General features: G+C 36.0%; 2 protein-coding genes across 2 annotated transcripts; both read left to right on the plus strand.

The window, feature by feature from the left end:
- The first annotated feature begins 4,767 nt into the window (after positions 1 to 4,767).
- On the plus strand, positions 4,768 to 5,715 carry LOC118628683 (olfactory receptor 8J2-like). The gene has a single exon (XM_036259624.1). The coding sequence runs from the start codon at positions 4,768 to 4,770 to the stop codon at positions 5,713 to 5,715; it is 948 nt and encodes a 315-aa protein (XP_036115517.1).
- Positions 5,716 to 15,308: 9,593 nt separating this feature from the next.
- LOC118628684 (olfactory receptor 8K3-like) lies at positions 15,309 to 16,259 on the plus strand. Its single transcript, XM_036259625.1, has one exon. It carries the CDS (start codon positions 15,309 to 15,311, stop codon positions 16,257 to 16,259), a length of 951 nt encoding a protein of 316 aa, XP_036115518.1.
- The last annotated feature ends 149 nt before the right edge of the window (positions 16,260 to 16,408 follow it).

The raw sequence follows: 16,408 nt of genomic DNA on the forward strand, positions 1-16,408 counted from the left end.
ATATATAGAGTACTTATACAACTCAAAAGGAAGACAAAGTACCCAATTAAAAAATGGGCAGAGGACGGACCTAAATAGATACCTCTCAAAAAGGACACACAAATGGCCAAGAGACATGTGAAAAAATGCTCAACATTGCTAATCATCAGAGAGATGCAAATTAAAACATCTATGAGGTATCACCTCACACCTGCCAGAATGGCTGCCTTCAACAAATCATCAAACAATAAGTGCTGGTGAGGGTGTGGCAAAAAAGGGACTCTAGTACACTGCTGGTGGGAATGCAGACTGGTGCAGTCACTATGGAAAGCAGTATGGTGTTGCCTCAAAAAATTAAAAATCGATCTGCCATTTGACCCAGTAATCTCACTTCTAGGAATATATCCTAAGAAGCCTGAAACACCAATCAGAAATAATATATATACTCCTATGTTCATAACAGCACTATTTACAATAGCTAAGATCTGGAAACAGCCCAAGTGTCCATCAGTAAATGAATGCGTTAAAAAAGCTGTGGTTCATATACACAATGGAATACTATGCAGCTGTAAGAAAGAAAGATCTCTTATCCTTTGAGATGATATGGAGAGACCTGGAGAGCATTATGGTAAGCAAAATAAGCCAATCAGAGAAAGACAGATACCACATGATCTCACTTATTTGTGTAATATATTGAACAAAATAAGCTGATGAACAAAATAGACTCAGAGACATAGAAAGGAGTATGGTTCAGACTGACAGACCTCAGAGGAGGGGGTTGGAGGGGATGGATGAGATAAACCAAAGAATTTATATGCATGTACTCATAGCCAATGGACATAGACAACAATGTTGTGTAGGGAGGGATGGCGAGGAGGGTGTCTAGGGGGAAAAATGGAGAAATATCTGTAACAAAATTAAATTAATAAAAATTGAAAAAGTAAAATAAATATAAATGGAAAAAGCAACTTAAAGACTAGACAACTCTACATAAAAAGTAAAATAAAAAATATTATTATATTTAATGACAATATTTATATATGCTTGCGTGAGGAATGATCACAGGATTGTACTAAAAACGTATTTTTCATTTAAATAATTTAAATTAAAAACTAGAAATAGGACTAAGTTTTTGTTGGGTGCCTTATTAATTCTAATAAAAAAACTTATATTTAGTCTTCTTACAACCATTCATAATTTGAATGTATGTTGTATATCACCTGATACTTAAGGCAAATCCACCAGGACTTACTCTTGATACATGAACAGAGACTTTATATTCAGTCTACTCTCAAATATTGCCATTAATATTGAACACTGGGGCTTGAATCCTGTGCTTTCTAACTGATTGATTCCCTCCATTTCAAGGGCCAGCAACACTCCCCAAATATGGGGTGCAATTCAAAACAAACAGAGAATGGAATCATTATACGTGGTTGTTATTCAATGCGATTATCTAAAGAGTCCCTAGGTTAGCTCCAAGACTTTCATTCTTTGGGTGAGATTTTTGCATAGAGACGTGATTAATGAGCATTTAATTTGTCTTTCTTTCCAGGAGGAATTAGGACTTTATCTGGGAATTCTGATCCTCGTGTTTGGGGACTGGGACGACATACCACCGTATTTCAGTATGAAGGCGTTCAGGGACTTCAGACTCTTGTAAAGCTCCTCAGCACGCTTCCTGCAGCAACCTTAGGAGGGAGTCTTAGCTGATCTCTGTGTTCAGGTAGGTTAAAACAAACACTTTACTTATTGCTAATTCTAGAGGTGTGGACCAGGCCTCTTGGAAGCTGATGAATTCAAATCAGACCTGGGACTGAACTAATATCTGCTCTGCTGTCTTTTCTCAGCTCTGCCCACTAACTGCTAAGTGAAAGTGATGAAAATATAACTTAAACAACAGTGTCCAGCATCCGTACTCGTAAATGAGGCTGCTTGAGCATTTATACAGAATAATGAATAGTCATTACAGGGAGTATGTTTCACCTTAACATAAAAAGGATTTTTTTTACAATGGAACTGGCAGAATTGATGGATGTTTTAGAGGGCACTCTACACTGGATGGAAACTTCTTAAGTGTCTTTGTCATATGAGGTCTATGTCTTCAAGAAAGACCTGCTAAATTACTTGACATCAATAAAAACAAGTTTTTCTCCCCTTCCTGCTTTTGGTATTGCCTAGGAGGACAAACCTGAGGATGAAAAGTGTCCCTGATGTCAACAGTTAGTCTCTGTGTTGGTGGTGGACCTGAGAGCTCATATCAGGATGCAGTGTTTGTTCCTAAAACAACCAATGTGTAAACAAATTTAAGACAGTCTACATTTAGAGATTCATGAAACATAGTCCTGAAATCATACCTGAAAATAATTAAAAAATGAATATGCACTATCATTTATTATTAAAATTATAAGATAAAATGATTAAAATCAGGTACATTTTAAATTTTTTATTTGCTGAGAATGTATTATCTTGGTAGACCTATAAAATATTTATATTCAAAAACATTTTAAAAATTATTGGTAAAAATTTTAAATTGCTCTTTTCAGGAGCAATGCTAAATCAGACAAGAGCTGAAGAAACAAGAGAAAACAGAGGCTGTTCTGGAGAACTTTTTTCAGTGACTATATGTACTGAACTAAAAAGCAATCCTAGCTTTACCTTTAGTTATACTGCAGTAGAAGAGCAAATACAGAATAGGTAAGTATATTTTCATATACTCTCCTTTTCAAAAGCTAATTGCACAGATTCTTAGTAGATAATCAATAATTGCTATGGTTGATGCTCTTTTTTGTTCTTGTTAAGTGAAGGATAAATTTATCAAATACTTTATCTTGGAGTAAAACATGCACTGAGTCACTTGGTGTGGAGCAAAGAAATGGAATTATTTGGTCAGTGACTGTTGCCTCCATGTTTTCCACCGAAAGCTAACCGATGCAATTCTTTTACATGTAGTGCAACACCATCAGATTAGCTCACCAGACGCACACCCGATGTATGGAATTAAGCATCTTTAAATGAAAACAAACAAACCCAACAGTTTCAAGAGCTGTATGTTGTGGGAGAGCCCAGCCTGATTTGCTTGTTAAGTACATAGCTGGAATCCTGTGTCTAGGTTTCTTAAATATGCAAAATTATAATGCACTTGCTGTTTCTCTGTTAACTATAAAAGCCCTCAGTAAGGTAGATAGGTTACCAGGGCTGAAATAATAAACCACATTTGAAAAATCATCCAAAAGATGCTAACAAGATTAACTACTGGTACCAATTATTTTGCATTCATTGTTATTAGGAGCTGTGCTAATTAACCTATACATATGTATTATCTCATTTAAACCACACACTATAAAAATAGAAATACTTGAAAAAATTCACACAGCTAGTAATTAGTGAACTAACAAGCAAACAACCAACTAACCAAGCAAACAATACACATAAAAATATAAAACCATACTATTAACCAATATCTTATGCAGATTCTGTGATTAAATTAATCTTATTAAAACTCAATAGTCTCATCAAACACAGAAATAATTACATCTTCTAGTGCTTTCTTGCAGAATAATGAGATCATGGTTTCCAAATGCCTAGCACAGCTCTGAGCACAGAGTGGGTACACACTAAATAATATTAGGGCTCTCCCCCATTCACTTTTCTATCCAGTTAAAACAAGGTGATCAAGCTTTAACAAATCAAACCTGTAAGTCATAACTTAAAAAAATCAAAACAGGCTTTAAATAATTTAAAGGAAGGCAGTATAAGCTGGAAAGGGAAGGAAAGGCGACCAGAACAAAACAATAGAGACAAGTCTGAACAACGAGAGGTCAGAGCAATAGGGCAGGACCGGCTTCATTGGTCAAAAAAAGGAAATGTTTCTGAACAATCTAAGATGGAACAGTGTTGAGGTGTGGTCTGTGGGAAACTGAAGTATAACTGTGAGGTAGAAACTGATAGGAAAAACCCAGGATACTGACTGTTTTCCATAGGAATATTGAAATTCTCAAGAACGATGATGACAAGATATGGGCTGGAAAGAAGGCCTGTGGCAGCGTAAGAAAAAATTACTGGGCCCTGGCCGGTTTGGCTCAGCGGTGGAGCATCAGCTTGCAGACCAGAGAGTCCTGGGTTCGGTTCCCTCTAGAGCTACTTAGCAAAAAGAAAAAGAAAAAATTACTGGAAGCGACTCTGGCTCATCTGTTTCTTATAGGTAACTCTGTTTTATCATAGGAAACATAAACACAAACATACACACACACAGAGTTATGTGTGTACACGTAAATATATGCATGCATGTACATATATTAAAACAAAAGTAAATATTAATGTAATTAATATATGCATATACATCTTAATACATCTAATAATATAAGAAATTAATCTATATTCACCCAATGCAAACTATATCCACCAGTGAATAAATAAGTTAGTATCTTAGTCATGAAACAACTCTAAGATTTTGCAATTGGTTTCTGGAGAGTTCGGATTTTTGAATTTTGTGAAAAGATAGGGAGAAAACAAGATCTGAACAAAAATAAACTGATCGATATACAGATGATATATCATAGAATCATACACTCAGAACATACATAATTTTACTAACCAATGCCACCGCAATAAAATTAATAAAAAATAAATTTAAAAATAAATAAAAGGCAATAAAGAACAATAAATAAATAAATACACTGATTTTAAATGAAACTTGTAACAATCTGGCTTCAAACAGAGAAACCATTTTATTGTCTATTAATTTCTTTTCCTTTTCCTCATTCATTGATGAAAGCAACAAAATCAATGGCTCCAGCAAATCTCTCCCAGGTGACTGAATTCGTCCTCAGGGGCGTCTCAGACCGTCCGGAGCTCCAGATTCCACTCTTCTTTGTCTTCCTGGTCCTCTATGGGCTGACGGTGACAGGGAACCTGGGCATCATCACCCTCACCACTGTTGACACTCAACTGCAGACTCCCATGTACTTCTTCCTCCGGCACTTGGCTATCATCAACCTTGGCAACTCTACTGTCATTACCCCTAAAATGCTGGTTAACTTCCTGGTTTTGAAGAAAACTATATCCTACTATGGATGTGCAGTGCAAATGGGTGGATTCATAGTTTTTATCGTGGCTGAGATTTTCATGCTGGCCGCAATGGCCTATGACCGCTACATGGCTATTTGCAACCCCCTGGTCTACATGGTGGTAGTGTCTCCACAGGTCTGCCTTTTGCTGGTGTCCCTCACGTATGTCTACAGTCTGATCACAGCACTGACAGTCGCTTCCTGTGTGTTCTCTGTGTCCTATTGCTCTTCCAATGTAATCAACCATTTTTACTGTGATAACGTCCCCTTGTTAGCATTGTCGTGTTCTGACACCTACGTTCCAGAAACAGCTGCGTTTGCCTTTTCAGGAGTCAATTTGATTTTCTCTATGATTGTTGTTCTCATATCCTACCTTAACATCATCCTTGCCATCTTGAGGATACGTTCCTCAGAGGGGAGACAAAAAGCCTTTTCCACTTGTGCTTCTCACATGATGGCGGTCACTGTGTTCTATGGGACTCTTCTCTTCATGTACCTGCAGCCCAGGACCAACCACTCATTAGATACTGACAAGACAGCCTCTGTCTTCTACACCCTCGTGATACCAATGCTGAACCCCCTCATTTACAGCCTACGTAACAAGGATGTGAAGGATGCATTGAAGAGATTCCTGGATAACCCATGTCAATCATTCAAACTAAAGTAAATTTAAAATGACAACTACCTTAATTTAAGGATTTTCTTTTGCTTCTGAAAATTCTGCTATTGAGAAGCAATAAATAGTTTAAAATTCCATTAATTTCAGTGGGGAAAATTCTTAATCCCTTTGATCCCACCCCCAAATACCCATTTTCCCTTTAGAAAAATGCATTAGTTGCAGAGTTACATACGTAATAAACAATAATATTAAAATAAACACACTTTTAAAATGAAGTTTAAGTTATTAAAGGGTTTTTATAATTTATTTTATTTTAAGATATTTTTATTAATTTTTTTTAAGAGAGAGAGGAAGGTAGAGGGAGAGAGCAACATCGATGTGAGAGCGAAACATCAATCAGTTGCCTCCTGTACACCCTCTATGGGGGTTCGAGCCTGCGATCCTGGCATGTGTCCTGACCAGGAATTGAAACGGCAGCCTTTTGGTGCACAGGACAATGCCCAACCAACTAAGTCACATGGCCAGGTTGAGTTTTTATAATTTCTAAATAAGAACAGTAAATCCTGATGGTTGAAGGTGAAGACATGCACGATGCATTTCTGGGAAAGTGGTTGAGTGAGCTCATCTTTCTGGCTACAGATACCTTTTTTTGTCTTGAGCTTAAAATAAATTTATATCACAGAGGAAAAAAATGAACCATTAAAGGAAAATAAAAACTAAACAAAAAATGCTTAGGTAGACATGAAAATAAGAAATAGGACATCGGGTAAAACAGACTGCAAAAAATATGTAAAATGGGATTCTACTTTTTTTAATCCTTTTCACTTTGTCCCTTTCACTTGGCTTATATATATACAGCAAAATGTTGCTATTCATTCAAATGCAATGTATATTCAATTTTTCCAAATTATAGTCTTATACTAAAAACTATTATGTGAGTTGTTGTTGTTATGCAATCATAACAATAAACACTTCTTTTAGCATTTTTATTATTGGGTTTTAGAGTGAAATGTTAGACAAAAAAAAATGTTGTCCTCAAAGTGACACCAATTCTTAAGGGCACTCATAGCCCTTCCCCCCAAAATGTTGACAGTCATCACGTTGCCATGTCTTTGTCTGTCTGTGTAAAACATCCCTAACATTTCATGGAGTAAAGGAGGGTGGGCGTGACATGCAAAGTAAAGACAATAGAAATTGGCACAATTCAGAATTTTTTAAATTCAGAAGCAAAATTGAGAAATTTTAAGGTTTGCGATGGAGATTTTCTGGTCCCTGAAGTTCCAGATGAGTTTGGTTTGAGCAGCTAACGCTCTCTCAGTGGAAGTCCACAGGCCTTCACACCCGGCACCCGTTGTCCCAGGTCACATCTATCATCACTTTCTGAAGGGCAACCTGCAATAGCCACGTCCATGGGGGGAAAAAAGCCCTTTCAAAGAAATCCTAAGAAAGTGAACTCACTGCAGACATGGGTGGAGGAGGCCAAAGAAAGGTTATGGTGTAGCATCAAGCCTCCTCCTCACAGTAACTTAACTACTGGGTTCCCCACTTGCCCTCTGTATTCCCCAGCCTCACACCATTATGATGACTCCTCTCCTACCCCTTCTTCTTGCTCTTCCTTTCTTTTCTCTTTATTTCAATTAAAGGTATACATTGTTTCCTTCCTTCTTGTAAACAGAGCTATTACTTTATGAAGCTTGAGAGCCTTCCATAAAGCATGCCCCCAGATGTCGCCTTCTGTTCCAAGCTTCTGTCCAGGATTGCTTTTGACCCTTTCAATACTTGTAAAGTATTTTTATATTATCTTGGAGTAATTGTATTGACAAAAAGAGCCATGAACGTAAACTCTTCACTTCCTCTCACAAAATGTAGGTGCATTGGGGTTAACTAAAACATTAAACTAAATATTAAAATATAAAATTTTTAACTAAATATCGAAATAGATACTTCTTATAAAGTGATCCTAACCACAAAAGAATTTTGAGGTAGAATGGTCAGAAGAGGTTATTAATGATTTTTAAAAAACACTTTATAACATTTATACCTCAAAGATCCAATAGAATATATTACTGAATGATAAAGATTATTAATGCTTCCACAATCATGAAACATGATTATTTTATTTATTTATTTTTTTCAATCCTCACCCAAGGACATTTTTCCATTTTTTGTTCAGGTAGAGTGGGAGGGAGAAAGAGAGAGAGAAACATCAACGTGAAAGGGACACATAGAGTGGCTGCCACCCACACGACCAACCAGGGCCAGGGACAAACTGTAACCAAGGTACGTGCCCTTAGGAGGAACCAAACCTGGATCTCTCTGGACCACAGGCGGATGCTCTAACCAGGGAGCCAAACTGGCAGGGCGCAACATGATTATTTTAAGACATGGACTCATGTGACTATATAACACATTAGTTTAAAACACTTTATGAAATATCGAGTAAGAAACTTTTTCATTTTATTTTAACTTACCTTTATTGTTGAATGTATTACAGATGTCCTCCCCCTTTTTCCCATTGACCCCCTCCTCCCCAATCCCACCCCACTCCTGCCTTCCCCAGACTATTTTCGGTGTCCATTGGTTATGCATATATGCATAGAAGTTCTTTGGTTTATCTCAACCCACCCTCTTTCCCTCCTTCCCTTTGAGGATCATCAGTCTAAAAACCAAGTTGTACTTCCTAATCCTTTCATCTTTTTCACCCAACTATTCTCCCATCTGGCAACCAACAAAATGTTCTCTGTATCTATGAATAAGAAACTTTATGTTATGATGTGGATGCACAAAATATTGCTTCTTAGTCACTGAATAATCTAAATAGCTGTCAACACATCCTTGATCGAGGTGGCATCTTCACTTCTGTTGGAATCATTTTTCTTCCTCTCTCACAATGTTGCAACATGTTACCAACACTTTATGACTTGACAATAGAAAACCAGAAGCTCTACAACAGAAAGTCACTCTGGAAAGTCACTCAGGACAAGTATACCACCAGGCTTATGAAGAAGAAGGTGCTGTGACACCTCCCATGAGTTAGGCTGCAACCCAGCCTACAAGGAAGACAAGCAACAGCCTAGCCATGTGCTTAACAGGAAAAGGAAAAAGATCTGGTGGTCATCCAGCCCCCTCTGCTACTGGGTGTCAGTGTTCTGGGGCACTTCGATGGCTACTTCATCAGCATTACCCCAAAGTGTCAATCTTGTTCCTATTATGGACATTCAAATATTAAAATATTGTGTTCATTCATCTGTTATAATTTATGAACTTTTGTGTTGACATAGACTGTGCTTAACGCATCTTTCTATTTCAAATCCAAACCCCAGTTATTTTTTAAAATTATATTTTAAGACAAGTAAAACAATTTTAGTCTTAAAGCTAAAATTATTCAGCTCTCAAATTAAATCTGATGTAATTGTTTATTGTAATCCCTTACTATATGTACAATCAATATGTATTCATAAATTTCCAGAGTATGAAACTCTAGGGGTATTGATGGTGGAATGTATATTGACAAAAGAAATATTGAAGGAGATCTGTGTTTATTTAAGTAAGTTAAATGTGCAATTTTTTTCCCAAATTGGGCACCCACTTCAGGAGATATTTCACAGAGATATTCATTTATGCATCAGTGGGGACCATACACACAATTATTAATTTTTTTCACTCACTCTTTTGTTTTATTTAGTGAAATAAAATACAGATATGAACACAGTAGCAACAGAGCATACCTTTTGAAAAGTAGAAATAGACTTATACAGTGTTGTGTCATTCTCTGGCACTACACTTAAAATATATATATATATATATTTTTATCTATCAACAATTACTTTATTTATTTATTTTTTATTAATTAATTTATTTTTGTTACAGATGTTTCCCACTGATTCCTCCCTCCCCCTCCCCCCTCCCTGTCCCCAGCTTCCTTGTCCATGTCCATTGTTCATGCATACATGCATATAAGTTCTGTGGTTTATCTCTCCCCCACCACCCCCTCTTCTGGGGATTGTCAGTCTGTACCTCACTTTCACATCTCTGGGAGTACCCCATTTCTCAGACTCTTATGTTCATTATATTCCACAAATAAGTGAGATCACATGATACTTGTCTTTTTCTGTTTGGCTTGTTTCGGTTAGGATGATACTTTTCATGTCTCTCCATGTCATCTCAAAGGATAAGAGATCTTTCTTTCTTACAGCTGCATAGTATTCCACAATTGTTAATTTTGATGATGCTTAAAAAAGACAAGAGTTGGCACTTAATAAATGCCCATTACTATGGAAACAAACATATATGAAATGAGGGTAGACCCAGATAATAGCAATTTTATTAAACAGAAATCAGCCAAATATTGGTTTGTATGTAGTAAATGAATGTACTTCAAAACTATATAGTTGAGTGAGAACTTTTAGGTACAAGTTATATAATAACATATTTGCACATTAAAATGTATATTACATTTACTTTAGAAGTCTGTATTCTTTTTAAGGACGTATATCAACTTCTGTAGAGAAAATTCCTGTGTGTGGTAGAGAAATTGAAGATAGGAAATGAAAACTGATGATCATTATGAGTATGGAATTAGGGTATCATTAACTCAATGTAGTCCCTTATATTAAGAAAAATAAAAGTAAGGGTTATACACATATTCTCAATTTTTATTTTTTCTGAATCTTTTAAAACACTATAGAATATGTTTAAAGAGTTTTGTCTTCATTCGCAGACACAACATTGGGAAGAACTCACTGTGGGAAATATAGTGATAAAAGAAGATAATAATGAAGAAAAGCAGGTAAATTGTAGAAAAAAACACCCCCAAAATATTTTCTCAATAAAAAAAAAATTAAAGGTACCCTGAGTAATTAACAAAAACCTTGGAATAATTGCCAGGTCTCTGATACTTTGGGAATAACCAAGAAAATGCAATCAAGCTCCCAGGGGAGTGTCTCAAAGGAGAGAGACGATCATAAATTCTTCTGACTTCAGGTAGGTTTGTAACTACATCGGGGAATAAAAATTCATTTCCCGTTTGAGGTGAGAATATGGCACTTAATCTCTGATTACTAGATTAGCTGTGTGATTTTTGATGACTGCCTTTAATTTAAATTTTAGACATGAGTATAATTACCAATGCCAGACTCAGTACGTATACCATACAGATTAGTAAGCTCTTTCTATAAGTATGTTTTCTGGAGTAATGATATGTTTTGACCACTATATTTTGTCCTTTAAGGATAGAAAGGGCCCTCATTTCTATTTGTTATGACTTCTATATTTATGCTGGGATTCTAATGAACATTTTCTAAACTGTAAAATGCTTTCTCTTTTCTGAAGAAAGAGCAAGTATTTTTTCAAAGTTTCACCTGGAATGTTGTCTAAGCAAAGACACTGATGGTCAGGTCAGGGTTATGGGTGCTAAGTGAGTGTCTGTGTCTCAAATACTAACACTTTAAGGATCTTGCTGTCAGGACTGGGGACCTTAGCACTCCTTAAACATTTCAGAGTCCTAGGCTTGGTTACTCTTTCTCCTCTCTTATAACATACCTATATGCATTAAGGGAGGTTTTCTTCATGATCTGTTGTTCTATGTGTTAGAAACTACACCTTCCCATACATCCCCACAAGTCCCAGTTGTATGGCACAGGTACAACATGAACCATGTTACTCAGCTCATAGAATTTTGTCAATAAGTTAAAGAACCTAGCATCATGGGATATAAGAATTACTGTTTTGTTTTAATCTTCAACAACTATGACAGGCCACATAATAGTGGTTTGGGGATTGGCACTGAATCACAGAGCTCTGGTGAGTAAATACTGCATATCTTTGGCTACAAAATGTTGGTATTTGCTAAGTAAGATGTGGCAAGCAACACATTTTGTCAGATTCCAAAGGTGCAATTAGGAAAGATATATATGAACTTTATGTCCTTCACAGATGCCACATTATTACAGAGTTGTATTCCCTTATTGAGATGATGCAGTGTATTTTACACAGTAAGGAATGGACACATACATAAAGGATGTGTTGGATAAGAGAAGTATGGTGTCCGTCCTTTTTAATAATTTTAAAATAAATGTGTGTGTATTTCTGTTGATATTGACTTACCCAAGGACTGCTGAGCCTGACATTTTAGAACTATTTAAAATTCTTCCCTTGTTGTATTTCCCCCCTTTTTTTCTCTCCCGTTTATGAATGGTAATACAATGTTCACAGTTTCACCAACCCATTCAACTCGGTTCAAGTCATTTGCACAATTTTATAGTTAAGATTGGATGTTTGCATTTGCAAAAGAAGACATCCTTGGGCTTCAGCTCCATTCCCCAAGTCCTGGTGCAATTCTGAAGACTATGCCTCCATCAGAGAAAAGGTCACGCTTGTTGCTCAGTTTCCTTGTTTTCTGTTATTCCAAATCAATGCTTGAGCAGGAGTGGTGGGGGACAAGTCAGATAAAAATATCAACTCAGTTGAGCTTCAGAACTCCAGAGATTTGTAAAATAAGGCAGATGTTGGAACAAAGAGGCTTGCCAACCTATACAAACTGCTGTGGGATCTTCCTTTCCTTGGGTATAACTTTTGTTGCTTAAGGAGTTAGACTTGGCCATTTTTCTTGTTCTGTTGTTTCTAATGAATGTTTATATTTACTTTTTGGAAAATATTTTGTGAACATTGTGAATAAATTTTTGGATAGAGTGAGTTTTGTGAGGTATATTTAATCTTCCAAATTCATTTTGAATGTCTATGCTGATTGTCTTGAAATGTATGTTTATTTAGTTAGTGACATTCAGAATTTCTAGTTTTTAAGACTATAAGAGTTTGAACTTATTTTTCACATTAATTTCTTGACCAGTAGAGGCCTGATTTTTTATTTTGATGAGCTAAACATCCAATTTCATCATCTTCTATAGAGATGATCAATTTCTCCAGCTCTATTTCTTGAAATGACCATTTTTGTCATATTTTCCTAATATGACAGTTCTACACAATTGTGGATTTTCTGAGTTCTCTATTTCTCCATGAGCATATTTTATTTGCCCATTGTGCCTATGCATATTGTCTCAGCAGCTCTAGTTTGATGTTTTAATATCAGACAATATCCTGCTTATTCTTTATAATTTACATTTTATAAATACATGCTAAATATAAGTCAAATTCTACAAAATCTCCTAGTGAGATTCTGATTAAAAAGTCATTGAACAAATAGATTAATTTGAACAGAATTGACATTTTTACAACACTGAGTAGTGCAATCCAGGAACATAGTATTCCTACCAATTTACTTAAGACTTCCATATTTCTCAAAAAGTTTTAATTTTCTTTCTTTCTGTCTTTCTTTTTTTTCTTCCTTTTTTTTTTTTCTAGGGAGAGAGAGATAGAAACATTGATGTGAGAGAGAAACATCAAATGGCTGCCTCTTGCACACCCCCCAATGTGGACCAAGCCCACAACCTGGGCATGTGCCCTGACTGGGACCTCTCAGTCCACGGGACAATGCTCACTCCACTGAGCCACACCACTTGGGCTAATTTTTCTCCTTTTACGGGTGTGTTCAATCTAGTTTTTATAAGATATTTTATCAAGTTATGGAATTTTTCTTTTAGTCTTAATTCTATTGTTTTTTGTTCATTCTAAACAATACTTTTTATTCATCTGTACTAATTTTCATATTTTTCTAATTCAATCTAATAATGTGGAAAATTATATCTATAGATTTTTCTAAACTCAACCATTCAGCCAAATTTGGGATCAACATGGTTTGATCAGAGTGAACTATATTATTTTGTTGCTGTTGTTACTCCTCACCCGAGGATATATTTCCATTGATTGTTTTAGATGGAGTAGAAGGGAGGGAGGGAGGGAGAGAAAAAGAGAGAAAATTGATGTGAGAGAGATGCATTGATTGGTTCTCACTTCCACGACCCTGACCTGGGCTAGGAATTGAACCTGCAACCCAGGTACATGCCCTTGACAGGGAATCAAACCCAAGACCCTTCGGTCCATAGGCTGATGCTCTAATCGGTAAGCCAAACTGGCCAGGGCAGAATTGTATTTCTATACATTTTTCGAATTGATATCAATGATATGTTAATACTGTTTAGAAAATTTACATCTCTGAAAAGGAAATGGTTGTCATAGATATCTTACCTTTTACTTTTAAATCAGAATTTTGTTGCCCTCCCAGGATGAGTTGCAGTGTGGTGCTCATTTTTTATACTCTTGAAGGGCATGAAAAAATTTAGATAATAATTTTCCCATGAAAGTTTGGAAGCACCTGCCTTAAAAACAATCTGAAGGGGAAAGAAGTTGGGAAAATAGAGGTAAAGAAAATGTAATCTTTAAATTAAAATGTGTTAATTAAAAACATTTGATATATACTTGATGGAAGATGAAATAAAGGAATAAGACTAGTATTCAAAATATAATAAATATACTCCATTTTTATCAATGTCATGTCCAGGTGGTTTTATCTGCATTAAATAGTTATCTGACCTACCCACATAATTTTAAACAAGTTTGAATACTTAAAATCATGCAATCTTATTTCCCCCTGTTCCCTGTTATATTATTTATCTTTCAACTCTTATACTTCATGCAATGATATTGCTTCCAGCCCCTGAATCATTTAAGATAGCATTCTCCAGAGTGATGTTTCTTTTTGTGGATAATAATTATATTCATAGTATTTATTAGATAATTTTAGGTGGTATGTCATCAAATGTGTTTTGATATTTTTTTGCTTGTATCAAAATATGCTAGAAAAATGTAACTACAATATTAAATCCGTCATTTTAGAGATATTAGTGCTAAGGTCAAAGCTAATGTGGGAATGCCAGCTAATTGTTTTTTCTAGGGTTTAGTAAATTACAGATTCAGGGCTTGTTTGGTATGGAACACAGGAAAATCAGAAACTTAAAAAATCAGCACACAATTGCCAAAGTTTTAGATACACTTTTCTAGAGAAAATAAATTATTTATGTGCATTAAAGTGAACATGTTGGGCACCTTTGTGAGGTAACTAAATTATTTTCTATCCTTGGAAAAATCATTAAATAGTGTTTAAAACTCATGAAAGAATAGTGCAATGCAAATACAATTTTAAAAAGTCAAACATATACTAGAATGAGAATACTATTTTGATATGGGTGTTATAAGGAAGAGACATAAATCAAAGTCTGTTAATATAATTAATACTGCTTTTCTTTGGAGATTGACACTGAAGCTGCAGGGTCAAGAAGCAGAGGGCTATCTTACTTCTTATTCCAATTCCTGCTCAAATTTGATATGTTAACATAATTAAATATATTTTAAATGAAAAATATTACAAAAATATCAGAATTTCCACTGTAGGCAAAACTTTTCTAACAATACATTGGTGACAGTTCACAAATTGTGCATACCTGGTAATGATAACCAGTTCATGACACATACACACACAAAGTGTCTACTATATCAGTTAGGTTGTAATGGTTTCTATATTAGGTTCTAGGTTTAACAATGGGGGTAGGTCTTACTTTAAATTATTGCATCTAAAAGCCTGGAGTTTCTGTTACATGTAATGGCTTTACCCACTAAAAGTTTACCAGATGATGTCTCCTGAAATCTACTGACTCTTCTCATGGTTCTTCCCACAGTAATTTTCCTTAATGGCCTGGAGGGACAAACAAAACCTAACAGTGCTAAAAGAATTCATTCTAATGGGAATCACAGACCATCCTGTGCTGCAGGCTACCTTCTTTGGGGTGTTCCTCGTCATCTACGCAGTCTCCATAGTAGGCAACTTGGGCATGATCATCCTCACCAAGATGGACTCCAGGCTTCAAACACCTATGTACTTCTTTCTCCGACACCTGGCTTTCATTGATCTTGGTTATTCAACAGATGTGGGACCCAAAATGTTGGTAAACATTGTAACTAAACAAAAGACTATTCCCTTTCACTGGTGTGCAGCCCAGCTAGCTTTCTTCATCTTGTTCATCATTAGTGAACTTTTCATTCTGTCGGCAATGGCTTATGACCGCTATGTGGCCATCTGTAACCCTCTACTCTACACTGTTATCATGTCACCAAAGGTATGCTGGATGCTGGTGGCAGTCCCCTATCTCTACAGTGCTTTTCTCTCTCTGATAACCACGATAAAGATTTTCGTTTCATCCTTCTGCGGCCATAATGTCATTAGTCATTTCTACTGTGACTCTCTTCCCTTGATGACATTGCTATGCTCAAGCACACGTGACATTGAGTTAATAATACTGATCTTCTCAGTGTTTAATTTAGTCTCATCTCTTCTGGTAGTCCTTGTGTCCTACATACGGATCCTTCTGGCCATCCTCAGGATGAACTCTGCGGAGGGCAGACACAAGGCCTTCTCCACCTGTGGATCTCACCTGACAGTAGTGGTTGTATTGTATGGGACTCTATTCTTCATGTATGTGCAGCCCAAGTCCAGTCATTCCTTTGATAGTGATAAAATGGCCTCTGTATTTTACACTTTGATCATACCCATGCTGAATCCCTTGATCTACAGCTTGAGAAACAAAGATGTGAAAGTTGCCCTGCATAGGACATGGAAAAATCTGAGCAAACTCCCCAGGTGAAGTTCAATATAGAATGCATATACAATAGATTAGGTTATAGAACCTGTTTATGATATAAGATAAGCCTTAGAAAGTAGTGATGTGTAAAAGACATGAGAAACTGAACACATTTTTTTATTTATTTTCCACTTATAGATGTTCAAGTACTG

Source organism: Molossus molossus, unplaced genomic scaffold, assembly GCF_014108415.1.
Source record: "Molossus molossus isolate mMolMol1 unplaced genomic scaffold, mMolMol1.p scaffold_m16_p_13, whole genome shotgun sequence".
NCBI lineage: Eukaryota > Metazoa > Chordata > Mammalia > Chiroptera > Molossidae > Molossus > Molossus molossus.

Coding starts and splice junctions, on each gene's coding strand:
- LOC118628684 (XM_036259625.1), top strand. CDS start 15,309: ATGGCCTGGAGGGACAAACAAAACCTAACAGTGCTAAAAGAATTCATT.
- LOC118628683 (XM_036259624.1), top strand. CDS start 4,768: ATGGCTCCAGCAAATCTCTCCCAGGTGACTGAATTCGTCCTCAGGGGC.